Genomic DNA, 26,266 nt, shown 5'->3' with positions numbered 1-26,266 from the left:
GGGAGCACTGATGGCTTTGTCTGAATTAGCCAGGGTGCTCCACTGTGGGTAACCCTGCAGAGGGAGGTGAGGGGCTGTGCCTATCTGCAAGCCACTCTCTCTTATATTTTGTGTTGCTCTTGGCATTTTACCAGATGAAAAAATTGGGGGAAAATAACAGCAAACCCAGAAGTTTAGCTTCAGCTGTTAAAAAAGTTTCATTAATTTTCTTTTTTTTTTTTTTTTTTTTTTTTTTTTAAATGATCTTGCGAAGTAGTTAGACTGAATTTAATTGAGGCTAGGGAGCTGGGGCTGGAACAGACGAGGAAAAGCAAACTTGCTGAAAACACTGTGAAGGCACAGATAGCAAAAACGAGTGGCAGCAAATGCGTAACAGAAAATGAGAAGGGGAGAAAAAGTAAAAGAAAAGGCTAACAGGGAAACAATTAGAAAATACCACCACCACCAAAACAAATGTCTTGGAGGGTAGCTGAGACAGAGTTGTGTGCCAACTTACACTCAGCAATTGACTTACAGCAGCGTGGTCTTCACGCTCCCAAACTGTCCATAAGAGCAGTCTGCTTTTTAAGCTCATTAGTTGAGATTCACACCCATCTTCAGCCATCCCCAGCACTGTGCAACCTTGCTACTGAAGCCAGTATTCTTGGTTTGTGCATCATCGCTTAACCCATCCCTGCCATCAATCTGGAGGACCATGAGAACCCAGTGAGGCCAAGGCATGTTGCCAGGGAAGTGGTTAAGGAACAACTAGGCAGCCACCAGAACAGGTATGACAGTAATCTGGTCAGTACTGGGAATATTTTTTTTCCTGCTTTGAATCAGTATGGACATAGTATCCAGGGCTTCAGGGTGCTTCACTCAGCGGGATGCTCTTTCATATGAGATGTCAAACCAGGGGCTGAAAACCTGTCAGAATAAAACTACAGGATGCTTTTAGCAATGGCTAAGGTATGATCATCTGTGGATGCAGTAACTCTGCAGAGTGCAAAGTTGTTCTGTTTAGCTCTTAAGGCTGAGTGCCATCATTGCTTTTCTGCTTTTAAAACCTAGATAGTTGCCTGCACTTTATTGCTGTATTTTACATTTCTGAAGGATGTGGGAGGAGGAGGCAGCAGTGCAGGTGAGTCTTGCTGCTCGAGTGGCAGTTGTTTACTAGGTCCATAAGGGCTGGTAACAGGAAGCACCAGGCAGCGGGAGTGCGGTTCGTGTGGCCTCTGCCCCCACCCGCTGCCGCTGGTTTCCTCCCCAGCCCCATGGGGAGGACCTGCCTTTCACTTCTTGCTTTCAGAATGATGCTCCGCGCTGTTAATGTAAGGTCGGACAGCAGGCATATGGGGGAGGAAGTTGGTGCCCTTGCAGCTCAGCTTTGGATACTTGTCCATCTCCAGGGGTGCTCCCACCATGCTCCTGTCTGCCTCTTTTCTGGCCAGTCCCAGTGGGTTCCTTTTGCTGGTATCAGATGTCTGGTGCAGCAGGCTCATTTTCCAGTGGCAGGTATTGCGAAAGGGCTGTGTGCACACTGAGCAGTCAGACTGCAGGATGAGGAAGAGCCTCAAGTGTTGGGGCTGATGTTTGGCGCTTGCCAGTTCCTCTCCCACACCAGAAGCAAAGGAGGTGGAAGATAACCACAAATTGTCTCTCTCCTAGTGTCGGGTCGGACATTGTGATTTTAAGTAGAAATGATTCCTCAAGTAGAAAACCTGTTAACCTAAAGTAAACTTACCGGGCTGGAATAAGCACACATACATACACATCACTTTTAACAGTCGTTGCTCTTAGCTGCAGGTACTGTCCCATACTACCATGTGGAGACCTTGCTCCTTTCCCCTAGACTGACTCAGCATTGCTAACAGTGGATTGCTAGCACAAGGTTATCCGTGCAGCAACCCACAGGACTACTTTCTCTAGTTTATACCCCCCAAAAAAGTTTTCGTTTACGGAATTTGCTCCACCATGAAGCTTGTAGAATGCAGATGCTTTGCCAGCCAGGATGAGTTGGCAAAACAGCTCTGCTCCTAATTCCTGAACAGCTTAATCTTGACATTTCTAGTGATGTGTGAGCCCAAATAAGGAGAAAGGGGAAATGAAGTGTGATTTCTGCTTTGTTTTTAGTAGGTAGACTTAAATATGCTATCAGATGTGCCTTCTTCCTGCCTAATTGTCCCATATAATCCTGGAGGCTGGTTGAAAAGCTCAGTGTGTGTTTCTCTGAGAAGCATGTGTGCATGGGAGTCTTAGCTGTGAGGCACCAAGAGTGCTCAGGTAGGCTAGGAGTAAGCTAGGAATAGACCCTGTGGCTGCATTCCTGCATGGTATCAACAAGCCGCATGTGGCTGCACTCGTCAGCTTTGGAAATATCGCCTCGTGAACCATTCAGATAGATTGCTGCACGCATGACCACAGAGCTGTGTCAGAATAATTAGAGAGCTGTAGTACCGTGGACTTCGGTAATGATTTCACTCCAAGGAGGTCTCCACCCTCCAGAGGCCAGAGGTCTGTCCCCTTTCCTCTTCCCAGCCCCAGCTCAGAAGACTGTTTGTACCAGCTAATACAGCCCTTTGCTGCCACACTCAGTGGAGCTACAACTCAGCACCTCAGCCCCGGCAGACTGCTCTTGCTGCTGCCGTTGGGGACTGCCTCTTTGCGGATCCAGCAGCCCCTCTGCTTTGTCCCATCGTTCCCAGATGGAAACACTTTCCTGCAATGGCAGTCTGCTAATGTCTCCCATGGCCTGGTGCTCTCTCTTGCACTGATCCATTTCCCTGTTCAAAACAAATCTTTCCTGATCAGGTCGCAGCTGCCTGCTGGTTTCAGCGGCCTTGAGGAGTCCTGATATCAAAGCAGAGTGTTGCCAGAAGTGACAGGGTGCTCAAGAGCTCCAAAATTAGCATTGAACATTGTATTTCTTGTATTGTGGGATCTTAATTTCTTCATCATACCTCAAATCCAGCTCTATAGGACTATCTGATGGTACTGTAGGACCATCGCCACTACCCAGCGGGTGTGGTTTGTGTGGAGTGAAAAGCACTTGTTCATTGCAATGAACAGTTTTTTTATGGGCAACATTTTCAGCAGCATCTGAGTCCAGTTCTCAAAAGTGATGTAGGCTTTTAAGAGGGCCAAGCCAAGATTTTCATAAATAAGTAATGATTTGGGCTGCCTCTGTTTTCTGTTACACAAGTCAAGATGTCTAAAAGGAGCCTGGTTGTCAGCAGTTGTGGGATTCTGGCGTTTTTTCAAAATTGACATGCTTTTAAAATATCTTAAGCTGGGCATTCAGAAGTGGAGGCATCAAGAATGATTAGCAGCTTTTGAAATACTTTTTTCTTAAAAGTTTGAATGAAAATCACTGGGACATGGGAACCTAAATGACATGTGAAAAAGTGCTAAAGGTGTATTTTGGAAGTGTGTCTGCCTATCTGTGACTACGCTTGCCCCCAGAGCACCTGCACTGTTGTGTGTTAATGTACTCACAAAAGCCTAACAGGGAAAGGCAAAGAAATCAGTCCTATGCAAAATGGGTGGTGGGAGTGATGGGCTTCCCCAGGGTGTCAGCCTGCCTCTGCTTTCATTTGAAGAGGAACATAGCAACACTTTTTGCAGGCACCAGCAATGAGCTGATCAGTATTTCTGACCTACTGGGGGAAGAAAAACAAGTTTCTATCTTAAGCCCTATATATTAGGACCACTACGTTTAAAGATAAGCATGCACAAGTTAAACTTGTAAAAGGGTTTTGTAGGTTTGATTTTATAAACCAGCAAATTAGTAGGTTTGCAGCTGTTATTCCCCCAGCCTAAGTGCCTGACTTACATGTGACTCTCTTCCCCTCTCCTCTCAGATCTGAACCATGTCCCACCCGTCCTGGCTCCCACCCAAGAGTACCAACGAGCCTGTTGGTCACGTTACTGCAAGGATGGAGACCACACATGCCTTTGGGACTCCCAGCATCTCAGTGTCCACCCAGCAGACACCAAAGAAGTTTGCGCCTGTTGTTGCCCCTAAGCCAAAGTACAACCCATACAAACAACCAGGAGGTGATGGTAAGTCTTCTTTTAGGAAAGAACTGCAACTGTCTAATTCAGAGGCAGTGACTGCTAACATAGGCTGCTCTTGACTTGCTCTTCGTTGATGAGTTTGTGGGAGCCTCCCTGTTTCAAATCATTGAAATCAAGAAGAATGTGAAGGTTTCTCTTACCCTCACTCTGGCTAGCTGTCCTTCTGTGAGGTGCAGGGCTGGGGGAGGGCATGGGGACGGATCTTGGTTTGAATTTGAAGCGGATGTCCTATGCCCAAGACCGGTACTTTTCAAGGGGTTTTGCTTGCTTGGACTCTGCTGGCATGCGTTGATCCAAGGAGATGGGACTTGAACAACCCTCTTCAGTATTGGTTCGTTCATCCCAGCACAACCGGAATCCTTACAAAGGTGGAACCGAGCGGTGGGAGTATGGGTATAACTGGGGTAAGTTTGGCAGAATGGGTCTAGGAGTACTTCCTCTCAGGCTTGCTGGTTCGATTCGGTTTCACTTTTATTCTTTTCCCTCTACTGTGGAACACTCTTGAATATGAACTAATTTAATGATATAATTCTGATTAAAAAAAATCGAATTTGCCTGACCATTGCAATATCCTCTGGAGCTGTTCTGTCAGTAAAACTAATGCCTGCCAATCACCATATGTTAGCCTTCCTCTACCTCCTGCTATAAAAGTCCTGCTCTCTGCACATAGCTGAGAAGCGAGCAAGGGACTTCGGTTCCCGGCTTGAGGACCCATGGAGGGAGAGAGTTCCAGGCAAAGGGAGCACATGGCTGGGAGCACCTCTGGGGTCTGCAACTGGGAACCTGCCAGCTGGAGCACCCAGGATGCCACTAGCTGACAGTGGGGAGTGTGTGATGGAACCTTAATGCAGCAGAAACAAGGTGGAAGCCAAGGATTTCAGGAGAGACTGCTAGCTGCCTTGGCAGAGTAGTGACTTTTCTATTCCTGCTGATTTACTTTGGTTAGAAACAGGCTGAAAACTCTTCTCTCTCCTTCTCTCCATCCTCCCCGCAAAGAAAAAAGTTGTATTCAAGAAAAAAGAATACAAATTCAAGAAAAAACAGCTTTTGATTTTTGGTTTTGGATAATCTACTTTGCTCCATCACCACTTTTCACTCTTTTGCGTTCAGTGCAATAAGATAAATATAATGTGTATAATTTTTTTCCTTTTTCTACTCTATCTTTTGAAAGCATGTGCTTTTTCAGGAAGACTACAGAATAATGGAAAGGAGTAAGAAAAACAAAGCAGCATATTAAATCTTGCAGTTGAACGATTTGCTAAAGTTAAGGATATTTTGTAGGGAAGTTGGAAAAGTCTGACGAGTGTCTCATTTTTTTTCCCTCTGCCGCTCTAACTTTGGCAAATTCAGAGCAAAAAAAGAAAATGTGTTGGAGGGGAAGAGCGAAGTCATATGCACCTGTTCTGTTGCCTTCGGTAACAAAACTCAGCGAATAAGAGGAAGACATTTGGAATTAAAAAATTTCTGGAATGCAATGAAAATGTCACCCTCAAGTCAAGTGGGAATTCTTATTTTTCTAATTTCTTAAAATTTAAAATAACGATGGAAAACAACACTTTTTTTTTCTAGGAAAACTGTTGGTGATCAGCCACTATGTTTTTTCATGAAAAATGTCGGTATGCCTTAATTGTTGGTGCTTTAGTGGTTGTAGATCTGCTTATATGTAACTCAGGAACATTATCACCTTCTAAAAAATTCTCTGCTTCTTGGCATTTGGGGAAGGAGGCTTTCCCGAAGAGCAGAGCAGGCACTGCAGGCTGAGCAGGGGAGACGAGACATGCAAACATTTCTCATGTAACCCTTACTACGCTGTCCTGCAAGCAACTGAGCATTGCTGGGTCTGTTAGAAACTGGGAGACATCAGGAGCTCCCAGGGGGACTTTTTCAGTGCCAGTCCCTTGTGCTGTCTGATGCTGGTCTTTTGGAGAATCCATCATTATCTGACAGGCCTGGAAGACCTAAGGGTTGGCCAAGACCTGGTCAGGGACTGCCTTAGTGATGTGACAGTGTGTCTGCAGCTTAAGCTAATCCACTTTCAGAAGGTGACATGCTGCTGGTTGGTGTCAGCAGCTGGTGCAAAGCCATTAGCCCAGCCATATATAACCCTGAGAACATGAGGCTTCTGAGATCTGGCAGGTGAGAGGGGAACAGTGAGAAAATATTTAGCCCAACGCACTTCATTCACTTTCTGTGGCTCCCTTCTCTCCTCCAGTGTGTTTTCAATTACTTCCATTGTTTTTGCAGCAATCATTCAGCCTGGGAGACAGCTCCATGCCCCACTGCTTTCCTGCATAAAGGGGCACTGTGAGTCATTTTCCTTAAGTTTGTTCTCTGTTGGTCACAGGTCCTTCCCATCTGGTTAGCTGTGAGTCTGTAGGTGGAGGAGCTGCAGCATCCCCTCGCACCCCGGTGTGTTTCATCCCTCCTACCCCACCAGAGCTGCTTTGCTGGAGGCACGTGGCCTTTCTGCCCAGCATGCGGACAGCACACAGCACAGCATCCTTCTGCTACAGATGAGTGGAGCAGCAGTGTCGCTCCAGGGAAGGGCTGTCCCAGGGCTGGGATGGGGCAGAAAGCATCTGTGCACTTCATGGCCTGGCACAGCCTTGCCTGCCCCAGCCGTGTCACTGGAGCTGGTTCCTTACTACCAGAGGCTGCAGGAATGGTATCAGTAATCTCTCCGGGAAACCAGCAAATTCTGTTCCCAGCAATTTCTTCACCTCCTTGCCTTTAACATTTGGGAAAATGCATGCTCTGGCCTTGTGTTTCTTTATTATTAATTTGTAGGCATGTTGCTTGCATGTAGCAGGTCTGCCCAGCTGATTGCATTTGTGGTTTTATTTCTTGGTCACGTTGAAAGTGCAGGGGAAAGACACTGCAGTGACAGGCTGTGGAGCAGGCGCTGAGTGCATGGGGAGGATCAGCTGTACCCCCCTCCTCCTCCCACCAAAGTATTTCCTTGCTCTCACTTTGACTTTGATTTTATTTTTTTTTCCCCTGACAGCTGCACAGAAAACAGCCAGAAGGTACTGATTAAAAGCAACTCAATGGAACTTTAAAGGAAGTTAGAAATGGTTAAATGACTGAAAAAAAAGTGAAATCACAACAGCCAACAGTTTATAAACCAGCAGCATTTTAATGTGACTTGAAGCACTTAAGACGTGCGTGGTTTAGACCAGCTAAGTGAGCAATTTTCCTAGCACTGCCAGCCTGCTTCCTTGCTATTTGCCATGCTGACTGGCTGTGACTTGTTTCAAACTAGATTTATCAACTCATCAAAGCAGAGACTGTGTCTTGCTGTCACAGGGATCCATTTGAGGGCCCCCAGGTATAACTGCAGTAGTAATAGTAATAATCGGCATCATCATCATCAATAGGACCACAACTCTGATTAACATCCTGCACAGGTCCCTGTTGTGCAGCTAGCTGAAGAGGCAGGCACAGCTGTGTTTTTATAGGTCCTACAAACACCGGACCAGACTTCCACACGCTGTGGTCTCTGCTGGGTTTCTGGACAATTTAGTGCTAGCGTTCCCCCCTGCGACAGTTTGTGGGGGATTAACCTTTCCTGATCCTGGGAAGTGTGAGCACCATGGTCCCTGGGATGTGCAGGTGCCCGATGTCTTACACAGCTCTGTATTTACCCCTTGGAGGGAGGAGAGCTGTTTGAGCTTGGGAAAGATGGTTTTGTAGAAAGTAAACAAGTATGCATGGGAAGGAAGTGTGACTGCTAATGAGTTAGGCTGGAAATCAAAATTAGATGTCCAGACTTTTGAGCAGTAGCTCTAAGAAAGTGGAACCAGGGCCAAGACTGGTCCTTGGATAGAGCTGGATGTGTTTGAAGTTTGAAAGCATCTTTGCTTCGTGCTGGGAGAAGATGGGTCCTGAGATGGATGAGACACCATCCAGTCGTGGGTCCTGACAGGCCACTTCTTATATTTGGCTTCTTTCTCTGTGCTCACGTTTGGTGCTGCCTGCCTCCTCGCTCTGTTCCTCAGCACACCCTGTCCAACAGCATGTATAATGGGTATATAATGAATAATGTCCTCTGTACTCACTGAGCAAAAAAATCTCTTAAGCAAAATGCCTTTTTTCAAGTGGAAGGTATTAATTTTGTTTCCTTTGAAAGCACTGGATGCCCCATCATTGGAAGTACTCAGGTTTGACAGGGCATTGAGCAACCTGACCTAGTGAAAGATGTCCTGGCAGATGGCAAGGAGTTGGAACTAGGTGGTCTTTGAAGGTCCCTTCCAACCCAAACCTTTCTGTGATTCTGTGGTTGCCCTCCCTCCCTTTCCTGTGGCTTATTTCTCTCCTGCTCTCCAGCTTTTACACTTAAATTGGTATTTCAGCATCTTCAACAGAGCTGGAGCCTTGGGGAAATGCTGCCACGTAGCTGTTCCCATCTATGCTGGACTCAGGAAGATGCAGAGGATTTATAGCTTGCAGATGAAGCAAATTGCCTTTTCTCCTCTTTTCCCTAATCCCAGAAAACAGGGCCTCGCCCTCCAGAGCAGATTAAGGAGGCATCTGCCACGGAGCGAGGTTGGTGATGGTTGATCCACTGGCTTTGAGCATGCTGCTGTGAGCCTGGTGGCAGCAGCACCGGTGACAGCTTGCATGCGGGGTGGCACAGGAAGGAGAGCTGGCAGCTGCTCCCAAGCGAGTGCTGCTGGGACAGGTCAGTTGGGGTGCACTGGGATGGCACCAGGGCTTGTGAAGCCAAAATCAGGGGCTTCAAAAACGTGTAAAAAAATACATTGTCAGCCTGAGGCACTCAGAAGAGCCTGAGGTGAGTCTCTTCAGGCTGTTGGGTGAGTGGCAAGCTTTGTGGTGTGATTTGCCTTTTGGTTTGGATTCTTCGGGTTTCAAGCTTGTTTTCATAACTGCAGCTCTTTCCCCCTTGCCTTTCCCCCTCCCCTCCAAAGAAAACGCCACAGATGTGAAGAAGCACAAGTCCAGGAGAAACCACACTGTGCTGATGCAGGTGGAGCACAGCCGGTGAGCCCTGGGAGGCTGCTGCCCAAGCCCAGCTGGATTGCAGGGTTGGGCTTTCCAGTCCATCATTCATGAGCACTGCCACAGCTCCTTCTGGGTCAAATACACCTCCTGTGGCCATCCTGTGTGGTCACCTGAAAAGTGATTTGATGGTGGCAGGAAGGGGAAGGGAAAGGAGCGAGCCCATCCTCGCCTGCTGGGAACTTCTAGATCATTGCTTGGCACCCAGGAGGTCGGTCTCCTGCTCCTGCAAAGATGACCATCTCTGCCTCCAAGAAACCAAATTTCGTTATATTCTTGCAGTGTCTTTCATTCATACGAATCTGACCATGCATGTTTCTCAAGCTGCTCGAGACAGGCTGAGATACTGCAGTGTCAACCCTGGCCAGAAAGGGATGTGCAGACAGCATCCCTCCCCGGGCAGTCGCTTGGCTTACTTGGCTGCACAGCACCTGGACGTGCTTCTCTGTCACCCTCTGAGGACACACTTTGCAAAATTTACCACTTTAGTTTATGCTGCTGGGTCCTTCTAAATCCAGTATTTGTTAGAGCTGATGTCTTTTCCTTATAATTGCCACCCTTGGTGAATATTATACCTGCAGAAACAGTTAATATGGATTTAATAATGGAAACAAGTGAAGGGATGAGAATCAAAGCAAGCTCTTCCCTTCTTCCTTTCCTTGGGCAACTTTCAGATATGGTGAACAAGACTAATCCTTTTGAACCGTCTCCTTCCATTTACCTTGGTTGGAGGGCAGGGCAAGTGACTCATGAGACAAGGCACAACAGCAGGGCCAGCTCCAGGGCAAGGTTCTGTGGTTGACACCAATGTGTATGCTTGAATCCAGCTGATCTGGGTTTCCCAGGGCTTGACTCTCCCTGCCCTCCTCCTCCTCCTCATGTGTGTGGAGGCTTTTGAGCACTGGCAAATTATACTCTGCTGTGTCTGTAGGGGACTGGGAGTGTGAACTATCAGACTGTATGTTGTTTTGTTTTGGTGTTGTTGGTTTTTTTATAGGCAGATATATCTAGTGGGTTTTGTTTACAGCAGCTGCTATCAGTATCTCTGTCTAGTTTTTGAAGCTTGGGTATGGATTTATTGGACTAGACACTCCATGTTTTAGCTGTGCTGTTCCCTGCTCTGCAGTCTTTGATAGTTCATAGAAGCTAACCAGGTCTAGAGTCTATTCATTACTTGGATGAAAGCCCTGAAAAAATAAATTCAGGCTGACTTGGGAGATTCTGTGGGTTTTGTGTTGGTTTTTTTCCTGGTTCTCTGTGCTGGGTCTGCACTATAGCAAGAGGAATCCATGCTAGTGGGAGGGCTGTGTTGGCTGAGAGGCAGGGAGGTGGCATACCTGCTCCTTGGAGCCTCTCATGAGCTTTTGCAGGGCTGTGCTCGTCATCGGAAGGAGGCTGGGGCACAGAGGCAGCAAGCTGTCTCAGCCAGGCTCCCGTGGTGGTTGGTGTGTGCCTCACCCAATGCTAATGTGAGATAACGTGATTTACTCTTTTATCACGGTGGAAGCAGAGGCTCGCTGCCTTGCTTGTGTTGTGAGTTATGCACGTGGACTGTTGCTGCAGCCCAGATGAGGCATGGAAATAATATGTTGTTAGTCGGTTGATTTGATGCTGAAGTGAATCCTGAGTAACAGGGGGTTTTTTTCCGGTGGGATCTACTGGTCTCTGCCTGCTGCCTCGCTCCTCAGCTCTACCACCAGCTGAAAAAAATCGTTGATGCTCCAGGGAGGAGTCAGCATCTCGGTGATGGGACAAAAAAATAGGCTGAGAAGTGCTCTAACCCCTTTCTGGTCCCATCATTGCGATGAATGCTGTGGTCCCATCCCTCTCAGGACTGAGCTCATGGAGATGAAAAACGTGGTGGGAGTAAAGAGGTGACCTCACTGTTGCAAATCACCCTGACTGTGCTTGAGCGCACCCCCATGTTGGTGCTTGTTTTCAGGAAAGCTTTTTTAAAGGGCATATTATAAACCTTTAAAGTCCTTCTTAATCCTTGCTCTCATTCTTCCATGTGTTTCTTGTGGTGAATGAAATGGTGGAGATGAAGCAATACTTTATTCATTAGTGTCAGAACTGCATCATCCACAGCCTCTTACAAAATACAGCCAGTGAAAATGAACTTGAAGCTCCAGGCCTCTTTGTGATGGCTTTGCGACCTTCTACACAAGAGCGTTTAAAGCACAAAGCACCCAAACCCTGCAGAACAAGCTGGAAGGCGGGGGTCCGTCATTAAGGGGTAGCTGTGAGCCAGTTCAGAGCAGCCTTTCGGAAGTCTCCATTGATTTTTCTGTAATGACATCCTCTTCCTCGTTGGTTAAGAACCAAGTGAAACCAGTTGGAAATGAGTGGTGGTTCTCATTTGTATAGTAGTGGGTTTAAACTGCCCCAAGCAAGCTGAGCTGTGTTGAAGAGGCTTGAGACCAAGCTGGTGCCTTTGTGCCCGGGCAGCATCCCTCTCTACTCGATAGCTTATGAGTGATGCAGGCATGGAGTTTTGCCCAGTTGTCCACAGCACAGTGACCCCGATCAGGGCTTGTGATTCTCACCAGTGTAAATAAACTGGCACTGGGTGGGTCCTTCTGTTTTGATTGCAGTCATCCCAAAAGTTGTTACTGCCTGCGTGGAATAATAGTGTCTGCATCTGCTTTTTTTTCGGTTAGAGACAAATATGTAGGTCTGTGCTCTTGGCTTTGCTCTCAGGATGAACATTTTCTTTTTCGAAATACCATCTCAGATAATGGCACAGGGAAAAAGGCAACATAAAACAGGTGCATAACAACTATTATTGAACCAGTATACTTATGCGTAGTTCACAAAATGTCAAGTCAAGCCACCAGGTTTTATTAACAGTTCTGTCTGTGTTTTGTTAGAATTACAAATATTAAACTTTCACAGGCTCTGCAACACATTGCCTCTTATTTGGGAACTATCTGAAGTCGTGCCTAGCCTTGTTTTTCGTTCTGGTGAATGAGCTCGTATTTTCTCTTTTACTTGGTATCATAAGGCAAACATTACACTCCTCAGCAGGTAGATTTTTAATTTTTTTTTGCCATGCCTATTTTTTTTTCTCATTTTCTTTTTTCCTTCTGTCTGTCTGTTCTTCCAAGATACTATATTTCATTTTTCCACTTCATTATTTCAGACATTGAATAGTGATTCATCTTTGCAGTGGCCTGCTCTGTGAACCACAATAGTTTGGGTAAAATAAAGAAAAAGGGCAAAACGGGAAAGGAAAAAGAAAAAAAGACGATTCTGACATACACTGGAATGGAAAGGAGCCATCTTTTTATAACTTGAATTGCAAACATCTGTCATCGACTATATCAAACCTACTTTTAAAAAGATAATGTTTGTCCTCTATATAGTTTTAAAGGGCTGTGGTGCCCAATCAAAGCGAGAGAGCAATGTTAATGCAGAAGTAGCTTGGATTCAAGCAGGCAGCACTTGTCCCTTTCATTTTAATCTGAAATTTTAACATCCTCCAGATGCTAGTCTGTTAAATAATAACAATTGTTATATGACAGTTAACAGTTGAGTAGTATTTTTTGATTTTTTGCCCTTGTTCACACAATACAGCTCTCCTATGCCCTGAAAACTAACTTACAGTAAAGGATTATATGTATATTTTTCCTTTTCTCTGCTTAAAGCTTTTTTACTCTGCCAGACAGAGTACTGCTAAGTCAGAGCAACTGATAAATGTCTGTTGGATTATATTACAGGTTGGTCTAATAAAAGGTTAGAAGAATGAATGAGCAACTCTTGAAGCCACAGAAGCTGTACTTGTGGCCAAAGAGCAGGCATTTCTGGCAGTGAACACTACACAATTACAATTTGGACTAAATATACAAGGCCCCAAATGCTTGTTGCTAAGCAAAGTGTGTTGAGATGGACTGGGCTCAAGAGCTGAGGGTCCTTGAGTAGGACTGGAAGTCCTGTGGCTCTGGCTGCCCCACGGAGGGTGGTCATACGGAAGGTGATGAGCAAGGAACTGGTCTAGTTCCTAATAAGCAGACATCACTATATAAAATTCCTCTTTGTCGTCGTCTTTAACCAGCATGCACGCTGTAAAGATGTAGCAGCAGAAGAACGTGTAAGCGTGCTGTAGGAGCTCAGCTGGGGATTTGCCCAAACTCTTTGAGGAGCGGTGAAGTGCAAAAGACTCACAGGTCTTTTCCAACTCTTAATTCCTGTGATGACAATGACGAAGGAAAGGTTTTGGTTTAGTCTAGACATGACCAAACCATAATGCAAAGGCTGGTGTGAAGGGCTGGTTGGTAAAAATCACACTGGCATGAGAACTGGCATTTGTTTTGCCAAACAATGAGTTTATGGGAAATGCTGTGGAGATGAGGAATAATTGTTTGAGGAGGGACTTGTGCATCTGGACCACCGCTGTTACAAGGTCTATTTGGAAAGATTTAGCAACTGACTTTTCTAGATACTCTGCGGTGGCATTGGGCTTTGTACAGTCCAAGCACCTGTGTTCTGAGGGTCTGCCCAGGGGTCCTGCTGCGGGAGCTGTCCCTGAATGAGCTGGTGGGAGGAGAGGGGACCCTCGAGAGTAGGAAAATTATATGAAAACAGTACTAGTAAACACAGTGTTTCAAAAGTAGGTTCAAGATAAGAAATTATAGAAATTTGAAATTTATGTTATAAAGAGTGAATGTGATGAGGGTTAAATTCTTACTAAGTGGGAGACTGATGGTCTCTGGGGTTGGTGACCCCATCCTGAGCCACGCCAGCTGGCAGCAGTTCTGTTGTTTGTTGGTAATGACATCAACAAAACCAAGTTCCCTTAACTTTTTTCTTGATATACCCATATGCACAAGCTCACAATCTGAGCTTCAAGTTTCTCATCTCGCCCGCTGGCCCCATCACCTAGGGCTCTTCTGCAAAGGACACAGTGCCAGGCTGTGGCTGTTTCTGCACGTACTGGGGGTGCGTTGGGCATCCCGGTGGTTTCTTTGGGACTGCCATGCACCTTAACTGGGGTGCATTTCCAGCTGCTTTCCTCATTCAGAGCAATCCAGCTCAGCTCTTTGCAGAACCAGGTCATCTCTCAGCCCCTGAAGTGTCAAGAACAGCTTTACAATGTGTCATCGAACTCTTCGAGGGAACATGCTAACCTAGTGTGTGTTACCTATTTGCAAAGTTTTTGCAGGAGAGCAAAAAGGAGTAATCGTAGTTCCTGGGCCTTCTCGGGAAGGGTAAGGAGAGGAGGGTTTCTCCATTAACAGCGCTCTGGCTGGCAGGCAGGCAGTGAAACACAGGAGGTAAAAGTCCATTCTTTTCCCTTCCCAGTCCTGCGATTTAAAATGTCTGAACGCACACTTCAGAAGCCGGGGATGTAAAAGCCCCCAGTTGTGCCAGGAGACTCTGCAAAGGCCACGGTGAGCGAAGGGGCTGCGGAGTGTTAATACAGTCCATCATTTTGTAACGAGCCCGATGTTCTTGTATGAGCCGTGTCAGGCTGTTGTCTGCACGCTGTCTTTGCTGATCACAGTAATCGGGTCATAAGAGAGGGAGAAGTAATAGTGCGTCTCTTAGCAACCAGCCCCAGGAGAAAGAGAGAATTACTCAAACAGACTATCCAGCCAGGGAAGTAGAAAGATGAAATTTTCTGAAAGTCTGTTGGAAAGTGCTCAGGGACATAATTCTTTTATGTGTGAGATCCTTATAGGCTGGATCCAATGATACCAGACACTTTTTGGTTTTGTTTTGTTTTGTTTTTTTTCTTGTCGTCTTCCTGGTAAACCTTTGTTTTTAATTGGCTTCAGAAAAAGGGGGTGGGGGGGGCAACCCTCTGAAACAGACATTTGGAAAAATAAGTGGCAGATTTTTGTATTATCTTTAACAATGCCAGGGAGCAGGGAGGGAGGGGAGGTCAGTGTGTCTCAGGCAGGAGATGAGGGGAGCCTCTTATCTCCGCACAAGTGCTTTGAATGCTTCCCATGTCAGTACTAGCTGAAGCACGTTGCTCTATCTGCCGATGCCACAGCGGCATGTACAAAACAAACTTGTTGGGTCTCCGTTGCATTGCACAGGGTGTCATGTCCCATGAGTGTCACGGACTGCGTGCTGTGCTGACTGGCAGCTTGGCAGAGAGCTGGGCTCCATGTGCCCTCCCAGCAGCTGTGCCGGGTCTGCCCAGCCGGGAGGTCAAACGGGTCAGGTCCTGGTCGAATTCATGCCGGCAGCCTTTCCCTCGTTACCCTGGGTTTCTGTCCTCTTCCAGGCTACTGGGTTGTGTAAGACATGCAGGGGAACATCTCTGAGGCCTTCTCAAAGACCGTTTGGCCAACATTGGCCCCAGGGCTCAGGGGGGACGGCAGTGCTGGGAACGTTCTGGAAGTCATATAATAAAATTAGTCATTTGCACTTGGTGTGTGGGATGGGGACAAGTTTGTGTGCTCATAGCTGGTGCTTCTAAAAGATTTTTTTATTATTCCAGAAAGTAGCACTTCTGTGGTCAGCTAGTCTACATCCTTCCTGATGGGGTATGCTGGCTGCTTAGGGGACGGGGACCGTGTCTGGGATAGTCTGCCCACCCTCACTAAGCGAGAGTATAAATCCATGTGTGTTTAGCGGAAAGGTGCATGCTCTAAGATGGTCGAGCTTCCCCCAGATTTGCGGTTGCATCCTTAAAACTATTGCGGTAACAAAATGTTTCTGAAAGCCTGGCATTGTCCCTGGTTCTGAGGAGACATAAGGGAAGTGTTGAGTGTGTGGAGGGGAACAGACACTTCTACGTGACTGATCCAGCTACTGATCTGTGCCCTTCTATGCTTTTGTCAGTTCTGTCATGCCAGGGCATGTCTAGGTTGTGCAGAGGGATCAGCTTGACTACCAGTAACAGCTTTGTCTGCAGATTCGTGTGGTTTAATTAAGGCTGCAACCACTCCCCCGAACTGGGATCCTGGGCAGTTGGGTAAGGGGTTCAGGCTTACTGCTGGGCTGCTGTGGTTGAGCTGGTGTTGGTACCTGGGTTCACTTGAGTCCCTGCGTGCATGGGCTTGGGTGCAACCTACAGATGGTATGGCAGACGTGTTCCAGGAGAGAATTGCAAAAGTTTTTGGAGACAAGACTGACTTCATCTTATCATGGAAATAATCGGTAGAAGAGAGAAGAAAAAACCCCAGCCTTGCAGCTGTGAAGAATTAATAGCTGAGGAGCAACATCTACTACTATCAGGGAAAAGTGAGATAAGTAACAATAATAATTGTAACTGCTTCCAAGCAAATCATAGAGGCTGCTGCTTTGCCATCTTGTCATAAAGAAGAAGGACTTTCTTCCTTAAAAGTTTAGTAATTGAAGAGTTTCCTTGCTATTTTTGTGAGTAACAGTAAGTGATGTTTCCTGGAAATTTTCCCCCAGCTCTATAAATTCCACCCCAGGGCTTACAACAGTGACTCAGTTTGGGAAGTCAACACCATGCACTTCCTCAACACAGCCAGGCAGCCCTCCCGGCTGGTGCACGCAACTTCTGCAAAACCACTAATTGGTTGTTAAACTGCAATACAATTAGGCTCCTTCTTGAGAACTGAACTTCTGTTGCACAAGCTTACCTTCCTGTCACGTCAGAGACGAAGGCACAGGGGGCAGAGGAGGCTGAAGCATAGTTTGGGTCTGAAAAGTTGGGGTTCGTGTTTCAAGGTGCCTCCTTTCCTTTCAGTAATGTGCTCAATGAATGACCCCAACTGACAGATAGATGAGATATTCCTAACTGGCATCCCTCACTGTTCTTGGGACCAAGTTTCTCTCACAGATCTTGGTTTTGTAGCTGGGTCCTTTCCACCTTCCTGTTACGTTTTTGACATCGCTTTTTGTACCGACTGGGCACGAAAGAGCCATTTGTAATTCTTTGTGTAGTGCCCAAGGAGAAGTAGGAGCTGGCTGACTGAATTAATCCTGCAGTTATAGAAGGCAAATTGCACTGAGATCTCAGGTCTGACACAGCTGTCTTACACAAAAATGAATTTATAAAGACAAGAGGCAACATGTGAAAGAAGTGTGAGCTGGGTAAAAATCACAGCTGGCCTGCATCTCCTCTGGTGTGAGCGTGGACATGAGACCACACAGTCATAAAGGGTAACGTATGAAGTGTTGCAGTATATTCCTCATTTTCTGCTTAGTCCATTCAATGCCTTAGATTTGGATTAAATTCATAATTGAATTTTCCCCATTAAACTGACCCTGCCAACGGTGGTCCTGCAGAGTTTGAGCCTGTAACCCTTCTCTACAGCAGAAAAGGCAGTTGGGTTTGTAACATGAGAATACTTGACCGACTTCTCTTGGCGCATCAGGCGCTCAGCCTGTGTGCGTAAAAGCAGGACATGTGCCCTCAAGAGGGAGAAATGACCTTGCGGCAGCGGGAGGGGGGTCGGGCTGGTGGATCTCCAGCTGCCAGATCTCTAGGTTTCGTTCAATTGTTCACTTCCCTCATTAGGGATAAGAGTCTTTTAGAGAGCCGCGGGGGCGATGGGTTTGGCTGAGCCTGAAAACTTGATATTTAAAACATTTCTTCATGCCAGTAAATCGCTCTTGTTGGCCAGACAGAAAATACCTTAAATTTAGCAGCTAATCCAAGACAAGAGATGCGATGCATGATCACAGCTGAGCTCTTTCCCTATAATCACAATTGGACTTTTTAGGCAAATAATTGCCGAACCACCATGTTTCCATTCTGAGTGATGGTGCTTTCCTGAGATATTACTGAGACAAGCTAACCGAGATCCATTTGCCTTGTTATGCCTTCTCACGTGGGAAGACTATCAATCTCCTGTTTCTGGTGCACATTTAGCACTGCCTGTTTGTATGTGTCCAAAACTGCTCTTGCCCCAGCGAGAATGTGTTGTGTAACTGTGGCAGGGAAACAAATAAAAGAGAAATAAGGTAGTAGGGTAACTATTTTGAGAGATGAGCTTTCACTTGGCGTGTTGATTTTCCCAAGAGATATGGCACGTCCAATACCTTCTGAAAGTTGACCATCCAGCATGGCATGGGTCTCTGGGGTGGGAATATTCCATTTTAAGAATCGGTTGGGTAAGACACGGGTTCGTGTTTGACGGACACCGCCAACTATTTAAACGTTAAAGTGCTATGAATTCCATCTCTGAAACTGGAGGCGGAGGTAACACAAGTTGGAGAATCTGGGCCTAAATGTCAGGGCCTAAAGGTCACTTTTCATCAGTGGAAAGTGCAGTTGTCACCACAAACGTGAGGCTGCAGGAAGGGAATTGTGAGGCTCCCTATGTATTTGATCTCCTAGTACCTGACCAAATACTCATAGTTTACACAAAGTCCAGGGATTGGTTTTTTTTTCCTAACAAACCTGTCCAGCAAATGTGGTTCTAATCTTAGGACTCAAACTCCCCTTTTCTTGGTTTTCTTTTTTTTTTGTGTTGTTGTTGGTTTTTTTCCACCCCCCCTGTGATCCAAGAGCAGTGATGGACGTTCTGGGCATTTGGTCAGTGGCTGGGATGGAGCTGAAATCAGAGCTTTCTCTTGTAGCAGTTCTGGCTCCGTCATGCCCAGAGTAATGAAAGCTCCTTCTGGGAGGAGCCAGAAAACTCATGAGGCATCAGGAGGAGCAGGAAGGTGCATCTTATTTCTATAAGTATCTAATTGCGAAATCTTTTGGCTACTTAGGAAAATGATTAGTCAAGTCTATTGGAAGGCAGTGTATGTCTATTTGTGGGGACTAGGGAAGGTTTGATCGTCTCAGATTTCTTGCCTTCTTTGTTTTCCTTCTTCTCTATTGCAAACGGTAAACGATTAAAATGAGGGTGTGTTTTGAAAAGAAGATTTCTAAAGAGAGCTTGGAGGATTCTGTCCTTGTTTGTTAGTTATTTCCTATGGAATAATCACCATTTGCAAGTGGTCAAGAAACAACAAAGCATTTGTTTGCTGATCCCAACATTTTAGCGTGCTGTTTGAGAATGAAATCTTGGGTTTGCCTGGTTGTCCCTCATGCAGCGGTACCACAGGTCACGTCTCCTGCTGACACTTGCGCAGCCCCGTTGCGGCTAAGTCAGGTCAGCAATGGCTCCACTGAGTGGGTTTACATAAATGCAGCTGTCTGGACCTTGCAAGTCCATTTGTTATTTATGCGCAAGGAAGACCTGAAGCCAGATACTTCTTGTCAGGGCTGGCCTAGTTGAGCTGAGAGAAGGCACAGCCTGCAAGGACAAAACACTTCCAGCTTTAGCCAGTAGCTCCAGTTCTTATTGGGAACTTATTGGGTGCACATTAAAACATAATCTGCACCGGAACACAGATGTGTTTACTGTGAAAATGCCAATTTTATATCATCATATCTATGTGCTTTTTTATATTTGGTGGAAAATAAGAGAATGGAGTTTTCTGTCTCTGATTAAATATTTTCCTGTTAGGGTTTGGAAGCTGCGTCCCGGCAGGCTCATTCACATACCGTACTTAGCTGTGGGCTTATCTTAGCGTGGAAGGGGTTTGTTTCACAGTTAGCTGGCACATGGAGACTAGGGGCTGGGGAAATCGCATTTGAAACTGAGTGTTTGTAGTTCTCATGAGTTGGCAAGTGGACGAAAACTGTAAGCGCTGCATTATCTTCAGGTCACCCTAATAACTCTGGTGAAAATCACCGATCACAATTCTGCCATCTCCTAGTCATCGTATGTAAGCTGCTAGAGTAAAGAAGGCACCTTTAGCCCTAAGCAGGTCCTTACTGAGCTTTTCAGATCTTACGGCCAGTAGCATGTAGTTACGATGCAAATGGGCTGGTGGATCTGCATTGGTCACCTGGCATATGGTCTTCGGTGGGGTTTGGGATGTTGCTTTGAACACAGTGGCGAAACCTGGTCCATTTCTCATCAGCTTGACATGTTCTTCATCGACATCAGGACCTGGTAAGTGAAGTGTCGCTTCTCAGTCGTCTTTGACACGTTGTCTGTTGCCTGTCATCTCATAAATCTCCCCGTGAAGCTCTAAGTAAACACCCCTGGGTGGAATCAACGTATCGTTTTTGTGGCATTTCTTGTCATCTAAACAGTAATTTATTAAAAATTTAATGACTCTGTTGCTCTAGAGAGGACAAAACAGAGCTGGCGCCTGCCTTTAAAGTTTCTGGTTTGTATTGTTTGGTGATTTTTGTTTTGTTTTGGAGTTTTTTTATTTTATTTTGGAGGAAATCAAGTTGATAAACTGCAGGAAAACCATCTTATTACAAAAAGCTTGAGTGCTTCTGAGAACATTTAAAACAAGGATGACTAGAAATGACCTTTCCATCCTGGAGCGAACTTTGAGTGTTTTCTCCCTTTGGCATTTGCAATGATAGACTTTCCATCTGGTCTTTACTTAAAAGCTAAGATGCAGCTTGGGTTTTTTCACATTAAAACCGTGCGTACTCTAAAATTAATCCTCTTGATCATTTCACTTCTGGGAGAGGAGTGCAGAAACACTGGGAATATTTGCTTATTTTTAGCAACTCCTTTCAGTCCTCCTGGCAGCAGATTCCTTGTGTCCCAAATCAAGTAGTTTCTGATTTGGGGGAACCCTGGATTTCCATCTGCTTGTGTCTGGGGAGATTATACCCCTTCAGGGAGATTTTAGAAGAAATTGAAGAGGTGTCTGTGGCCATGGTGAAGTGTGTGATCTGGATCAGAGGGAGGGATCTGTGGTTACATTAGCTACCCCTGGTAATACTGTCATTTCTAATGCTGCAAATTCCCTGGTCCCAGGTTCCTATACTGAGTCACCAAAGCTGAATGTGCAAGAGTGAAATCCTAGCAAATGAATGCTTTGGGGAAGAACTGGGGATCTCCTGAGAGGTCCCACTGCAACTGTTCAGCCTCGTTTCAGCAGAATCTTCAGGGAAAGTACGTAAACTGATCCTTTTGATTAGCAAAGCATTTCAACAAATGCCTAATTCGATACATGCTTTCCAAAGGCCAGTGAGATGTAACATTTAAGCATGCACTTGAACTTAAGGATGGAACCGAGTCCGTGCTACATGCAAACATGTGCATGCACGAGGGGAACGTTTCTCTGTATCACTCGTAGGAACATCAGACACCAGTTTTGTAATTATTTTTTTTCTTCCCTGTAACACTGGTCGCTACTGAATGTGTTTTCTCTCTCTCTTTCTTCCTTCTATTCAATGAAGTTCTACAAAATTGTCTGTAGCTGGAAGATTACCGATCAGCCGTCTCAAATGTTGTTCTGGTGGGAACAGCAGAAAGTAAGTCTATTAGCAAAGCCATGTTTTTTATCAGAACTGCATATGGGGCATGCACAGGAAACATATTTTCTGGACGTCGAGAAGGCTCTGCAAAAAAGCAGATGTTGTCTGAGGCTCTTGGCAGGTAGATGCTCTGATGAGGGTATCGCTGCTTTTGCTGCAGGTTCTTCTGGTGACCAACTCTATTAAAACAATGGGAGGGAGAAAGGATGTTGCAAATAATGGAAGAGAACAATTCTGGCACACATGGCTTCCTCTTCATAAAGCTGCTTTTCCCTTGAGGCAATATATCTTGCATCTTATGGGAAGGAAATCTTACAGTATAAAAGGAAGTCCAAGCTGCTTACCAATGAATTTAGAAGCCTAGAAGTTGGATTCCTTTTATGAAGAGATAATACGAGTCCTGTTCCAATATATTAGGGAAGCTTTCGTAAGATGCTTCTCCAAAAATAGGGGATCTATGGGAATCACTTCTTTAAAATAATCTCTGTGTGTGGCTTATGTTAATATTCCTGGAACCTTAGGGGGTGTATGCTCAGCAAAATGAAGGTGTTTAGAGAACAAAAGCAGCAGCGAGACAGTGTCTTTAGCCCGAGCTGCTTGGCAGGACAGAACACAGGAGGATGGCTTTATGTTCCTGGGGGTGCCTGTGACGTGGGTTAGAGTGGTCTGAGGGCTATTCTTGCTTTGCTCTCCTGCAATAGCTCCTGAGAGGCTGTTCTGCCTCCAGGAAGAGTCAGCACGTTACAGCGCTCTAATTTTGCTCATTTTCCTGCCACATCTCCTGCACTGGGAACGGCGTGCCTTCTGCAGGCTTTCCTGCCCAAAGGCAGCCTGCCTGCCGGGTTTGCTCCGTGGTGGCCCCGCTGCTGCAGATTTACAGCTCCCTGTTGTGTGTCACAGTAAAATGCGGGGTCTGTCCAAAAGTTTGCAACCTTTTAGCCCCTCCCCAGTGCTCTTCTGTCTTCCCATTCTCCTCAACAAAAGCAGAGGCATGGAGAGATATGAGGGGAAAGATAGCCGAGCTGATTTTCAATGAGTAGCATGAGTGGTGAAGCCCAGGTAACTTCAGTGGGCATATCCAAGGAAGGATGTTCTGTGCAGACCCTAGCAAGCTGAGAAACAACAAAAACGGGGAAAAAAGCGGCTAGAATTCTTCCGAAGAATTTCTGCATTTTCTGCAAAGTACATAATTGAAGAGGATTTTTTTGATAAAGACTAAGTTGTGTATGGGCATGAAAAATTCAGCAGGGAATTTAAGCCATTTCCAAACCACATGAAACATTAAACATTTCACTCAAGAATAGCTTGAAGATGGCATGCATCATCCCAAGCTTTAAGCAGTCACCTGATTTTTCTCTTGCAAATGTTAAATATATTGTAAAAAAGAGCCAAAGCAGGTTTTATCTTCTTTCTCGTGATGAGCAGAGAGCCATTGCTTCGAAAGATTTTGCTGGCTGACCTGACACACACCTTTGTTTACCTATCTTGGCTAGATGATTTAGAACAAGGGGAGTCTGTAAGAGCGCTGCAGTTGAAGCGTGCTGTTCTGTGCTTGTGATCAGCTCCAGCCTTGGGCTCTTTTCTGAGTGGCTCTCAAATTAGCCTTTTAAATCCGGTGGAATTAAAGATTTTAATCAAGCAAGATGCTAATCACCATGACATGATGTGATATGTATGGCTCGATTAGGATGTGGAGTAAATCTGTCAGTCTCTTGAAAGCAGACAGTCCCATTCTTTAAATGATCTTCAACATCCACATTTAGGTTTTGCCAAGATGTGGTACTGGATTTTAAAGCTAGGTTATGCCTGTATTTTTAAATTTAAAATTCTCCCTTTGTGTAGAAAGATAAACATCAGCTAATTTCAGATCATTCTCAGGTGTGTTCTTGATTACTACTTCTTGTTTGCTTGACAGCTCAGGTACCCAAACATGCCATGTTTTCTCCTTAAATAAGGTTGTTATTCATTTGGGTGTCTTTCATCAGGGAAATCTGTCTGTGATTGTTTAAGTCCTCTAGGAATGAGTTTTGCTTTTGCATAAAGCAGTCACTGTGGATGACTGCATGCAGCGAGTCACGCACTGTAAAATTGCAATGTGAGTTTTCAAAACCTGCTGTTGTTTGGTTTCATTTAGCAAAGCTGGTTAGTGCTCTCCAAAGGAGGATGGTTCTCTTCTTCTCTAGGCAGATGTTCGGGCCATGACCCTCAGGTTTGCCTCACTGTGTCAGAGATGGTCCTCCTCTGCATCCCGAAATATCTCCACGTGTGCACTCTTACCAGGGCAGACAGCATGCTGCCTCGGTATGCTGTAAAAACACCATGTTGGCAAGCAGCAGCACAACCTTCTCACTGTTTCACTTGGGAATGGAAAAAGGCAAGAGAGCAGTGATAGTCCTCAGCTCCAGGGCACCGCTTAGGTTGTGGGGGAGATGTAGACCAGCGGCTGGATGGTGTTGATGCAACTAGTTTGCTACAGAGAGCAGCAATCTTAGAGCAGTGTAGAGGCAAGCCAGTCCAAAGCAGTTCTCACTGCTTTGAAGTGAGACAGAAGACACTTCTCACCGTGCTGTGATTCATGAAGAAAGCAGAGACAGCAGCTGCAAAATTCTCAGCGCTCAGGGAGCCTGGGCTAATAAGCAACTCCAAATGACATGATGAAACATGGAGCCTCAGCACATCAGGCACCTCTGTGCATTGAAATAATTTCCAAGCAAAACGCCTGCCTGGGGTCTCTCTGCCTCTTTGCACTTGCTGGTAATGTCAAATTGGAAGTTGTTCTCCTTCCTGCAGCATCTTCTATCTGATGGAGGAGATGGTCTACTCTTTCAATCTTGCTGATGGAGGGATTTTTGTTAGAAGGTGAGATGGACCATTTACTCTTTCCCTGTGCTGCTGAGCACTCTCTCCTTCCTACTCACTGCTCCAGGCATGTGCATGTTGGTAGCATGGGGAGATGCATATGTTACAGTGAATAACCTTTGTATGTCACTGCAGGCATCAGCGGGCCTCAGTATGATAAAGGTTTTTGTTCTCATAGAAGATTTATCCTCATCTCTTCTTCCCTGAGCACATGCTCAAACAATATATCCATTTTAATTGTTTTCTGAGAGGTTATTAATATTGGAGTGGGGATTTAGAATGAAGATCAATCATTAATCTGAAAAGAATGGTTTTGCACTTTGCTGCAGCAAGGCTGGAGAAGAAGTTAGGATGAAAGAAAATCAAGAGAGATTCCCCACCTAACCTGATTTAATATATTTATTCCCCTGAAATTGTCCAAGTAACAGCTCTGAATGAAAACCAAACCTCAGAGTGGAGATTTCAGAAGTCCAGCCTAGAAACTGTAGCAATATGTTACTACAATTTGTTACCATTTTTTTTTTCCACAACAGTTTATTTCAAGAATAAAATCTCTGGCTTTTCAAACAAAACCACAATCTTTACAGAAGATTTTAATTTTCTTCCGCATTTTTCCTCTTAACAATATCCACAAATATTTCAGTAATTCATTTTCTGTTGGTTAAATAGAAAAGTTATGCTTCAATCTGAAAACAATCTCACCCAGGTTTTTCTACACTAAATAATTGACCCTGCATTTGGTGTGTGTGTTTTAGTGCAAGGGCACCCTCTGTGTTACCCTGGGCTGCTGTCAGACCCCAATACTTTTTCTGTGGAAGGGAGGGCACCATATGCTGAGCAGAGACACAGCAAAACTGTATGCTGGACTGCTTTCTCAGAATGGTCAAAAGCTTGAAATGTGGGCTTGGATGGCTACAATATCATGGTCGTTCCTGTTGGGAACGCAAGATGAGCACCACATGTCCCCCGAAACCACACAGGTACCGCGCTGCCTCCATTTATCCCTGCTTCTATTCAGACAATAGGCACTCTGCCTGGGTCGGTTCAGGGAGTGAATTTTAATGTCACCAGTATCATGAACAGGAATATCATTGTCATCCTTGGGAAGTCCTTTTTGTGCTTCTGTTGTTCACTTCTTCCTTGCCTGCTTTAGGATGCTCCTGATGGGAAGCAGTCTCTCTCCTCGTGTGTTGCACACTGTGATGCGCTGGGCTGTGACCAGCAAGGAGAAGGATGGGGACGGTTCTCAATAGGGGATTTTGTGGAATATGGAAAACATAAATGTAGTTACTTATCTAAAAAGTCAGTTTAACACGTTGTTTCCTGACTAGTTATTTTGAATTATGCAAAAATGTAAAATTTAAATCATTTCTGCTTAAAATACAGTAACAACTGCACATGCGAAGTGTGTATAGTGACTTTGGGGTGTTGGGCAGTGATCCTTGGTACAGAAAGCTTGTACATCAGAGGTTTAGGGTAAAATTAATCTCAAAGTAGAGAAAGCCTGCATCATTCTTTTTCTCTTCTGCTTTCTCTGTTATCCAGAAGTACTATAGAGAGGATGTAGAGCACCTCCAGGTGGGATCTACCCATTGAAAGAAACACACACACCTTTCTTTTTTCTATTTTTTTCGTTTTCTTTTGATTATAAACTCATTTCTCTTCCATGGTCTAGCCAGAACATATGTGACCTTTCTAATGTGTATCAGTGAAAGAAACCAAACTCCCTCCAAAACCACCACTCCGTATAAGTATGTATTTCTATAAATTTTTGTATGAAGATAGAAACATAGAATTGTTTAGGTTGGAAAAGACCTTTAAGGTTGTTGAGTCTAACCATTAACCTAGCACTGCCAAGTCCACTGCTAAACCATGTCCCTAAAATATGGATATGGAGCAGTAGTTATTTACTTTGAAAGAAGAAGATAGAGGTGAATTCTGTTTATCCAACATTTAATTTTATCTTGAATTATCTTCAGGGATTAAGGATGTAAATCATTATTCAACTGTTACACTGGTGAATAAGAAAGCCATGAATTTCGTAGCACAAAGAAAATCTAGCTACTTTTTCTGCTCCCCAGTAGCACTGACTGGTTGCAACAGAAGGAAGAAAGT

The 26,266-nt window shown here is 45.2% G+C and overlaps 1 protein-coding gene across 1 annotated transcript in view; it reads left to right on the top strand.

Annotated features, from left to right (window-relative positions):
- LPP (LIM domain containing preferred translocation partner in lipoma) overlaps positions 1 to 26,266 on the top strand; it is a 355,264-nt gene that overhangs the window by 128,802 nt on the left and 200,196 nt on the right. Inside the window, 1 exon segment of the mRNA XM_055816821.1 lies at positions 3,840 to 4,041. Within this exon segment, the coding sequence (XP_055672796.1) occupies positions 3,849 to 4,041 (193 nt within the window). The 5' untranslated portion in view covers positions 3,840 to 3,848.

This window comes from Falco peregrinus, chromosome 12, assembly GCF_023634155.1.
Source record: "Falco peregrinus isolate bFalPer1 chromosome 12, bFalPer1.pri, whole genome shotgun sequence".
Classification (NCBI taxonomy): domain Eukaryota; kingdom Metazoa; phylum Chordata; class Aves; order Falconiformes; family Falconidae; genus Falco; species Falco peregrinus.
Note: the sequence above shows the minus strand (reverse complement) of the source record. Positions and strands in the feature narration are given on the sequence as shown.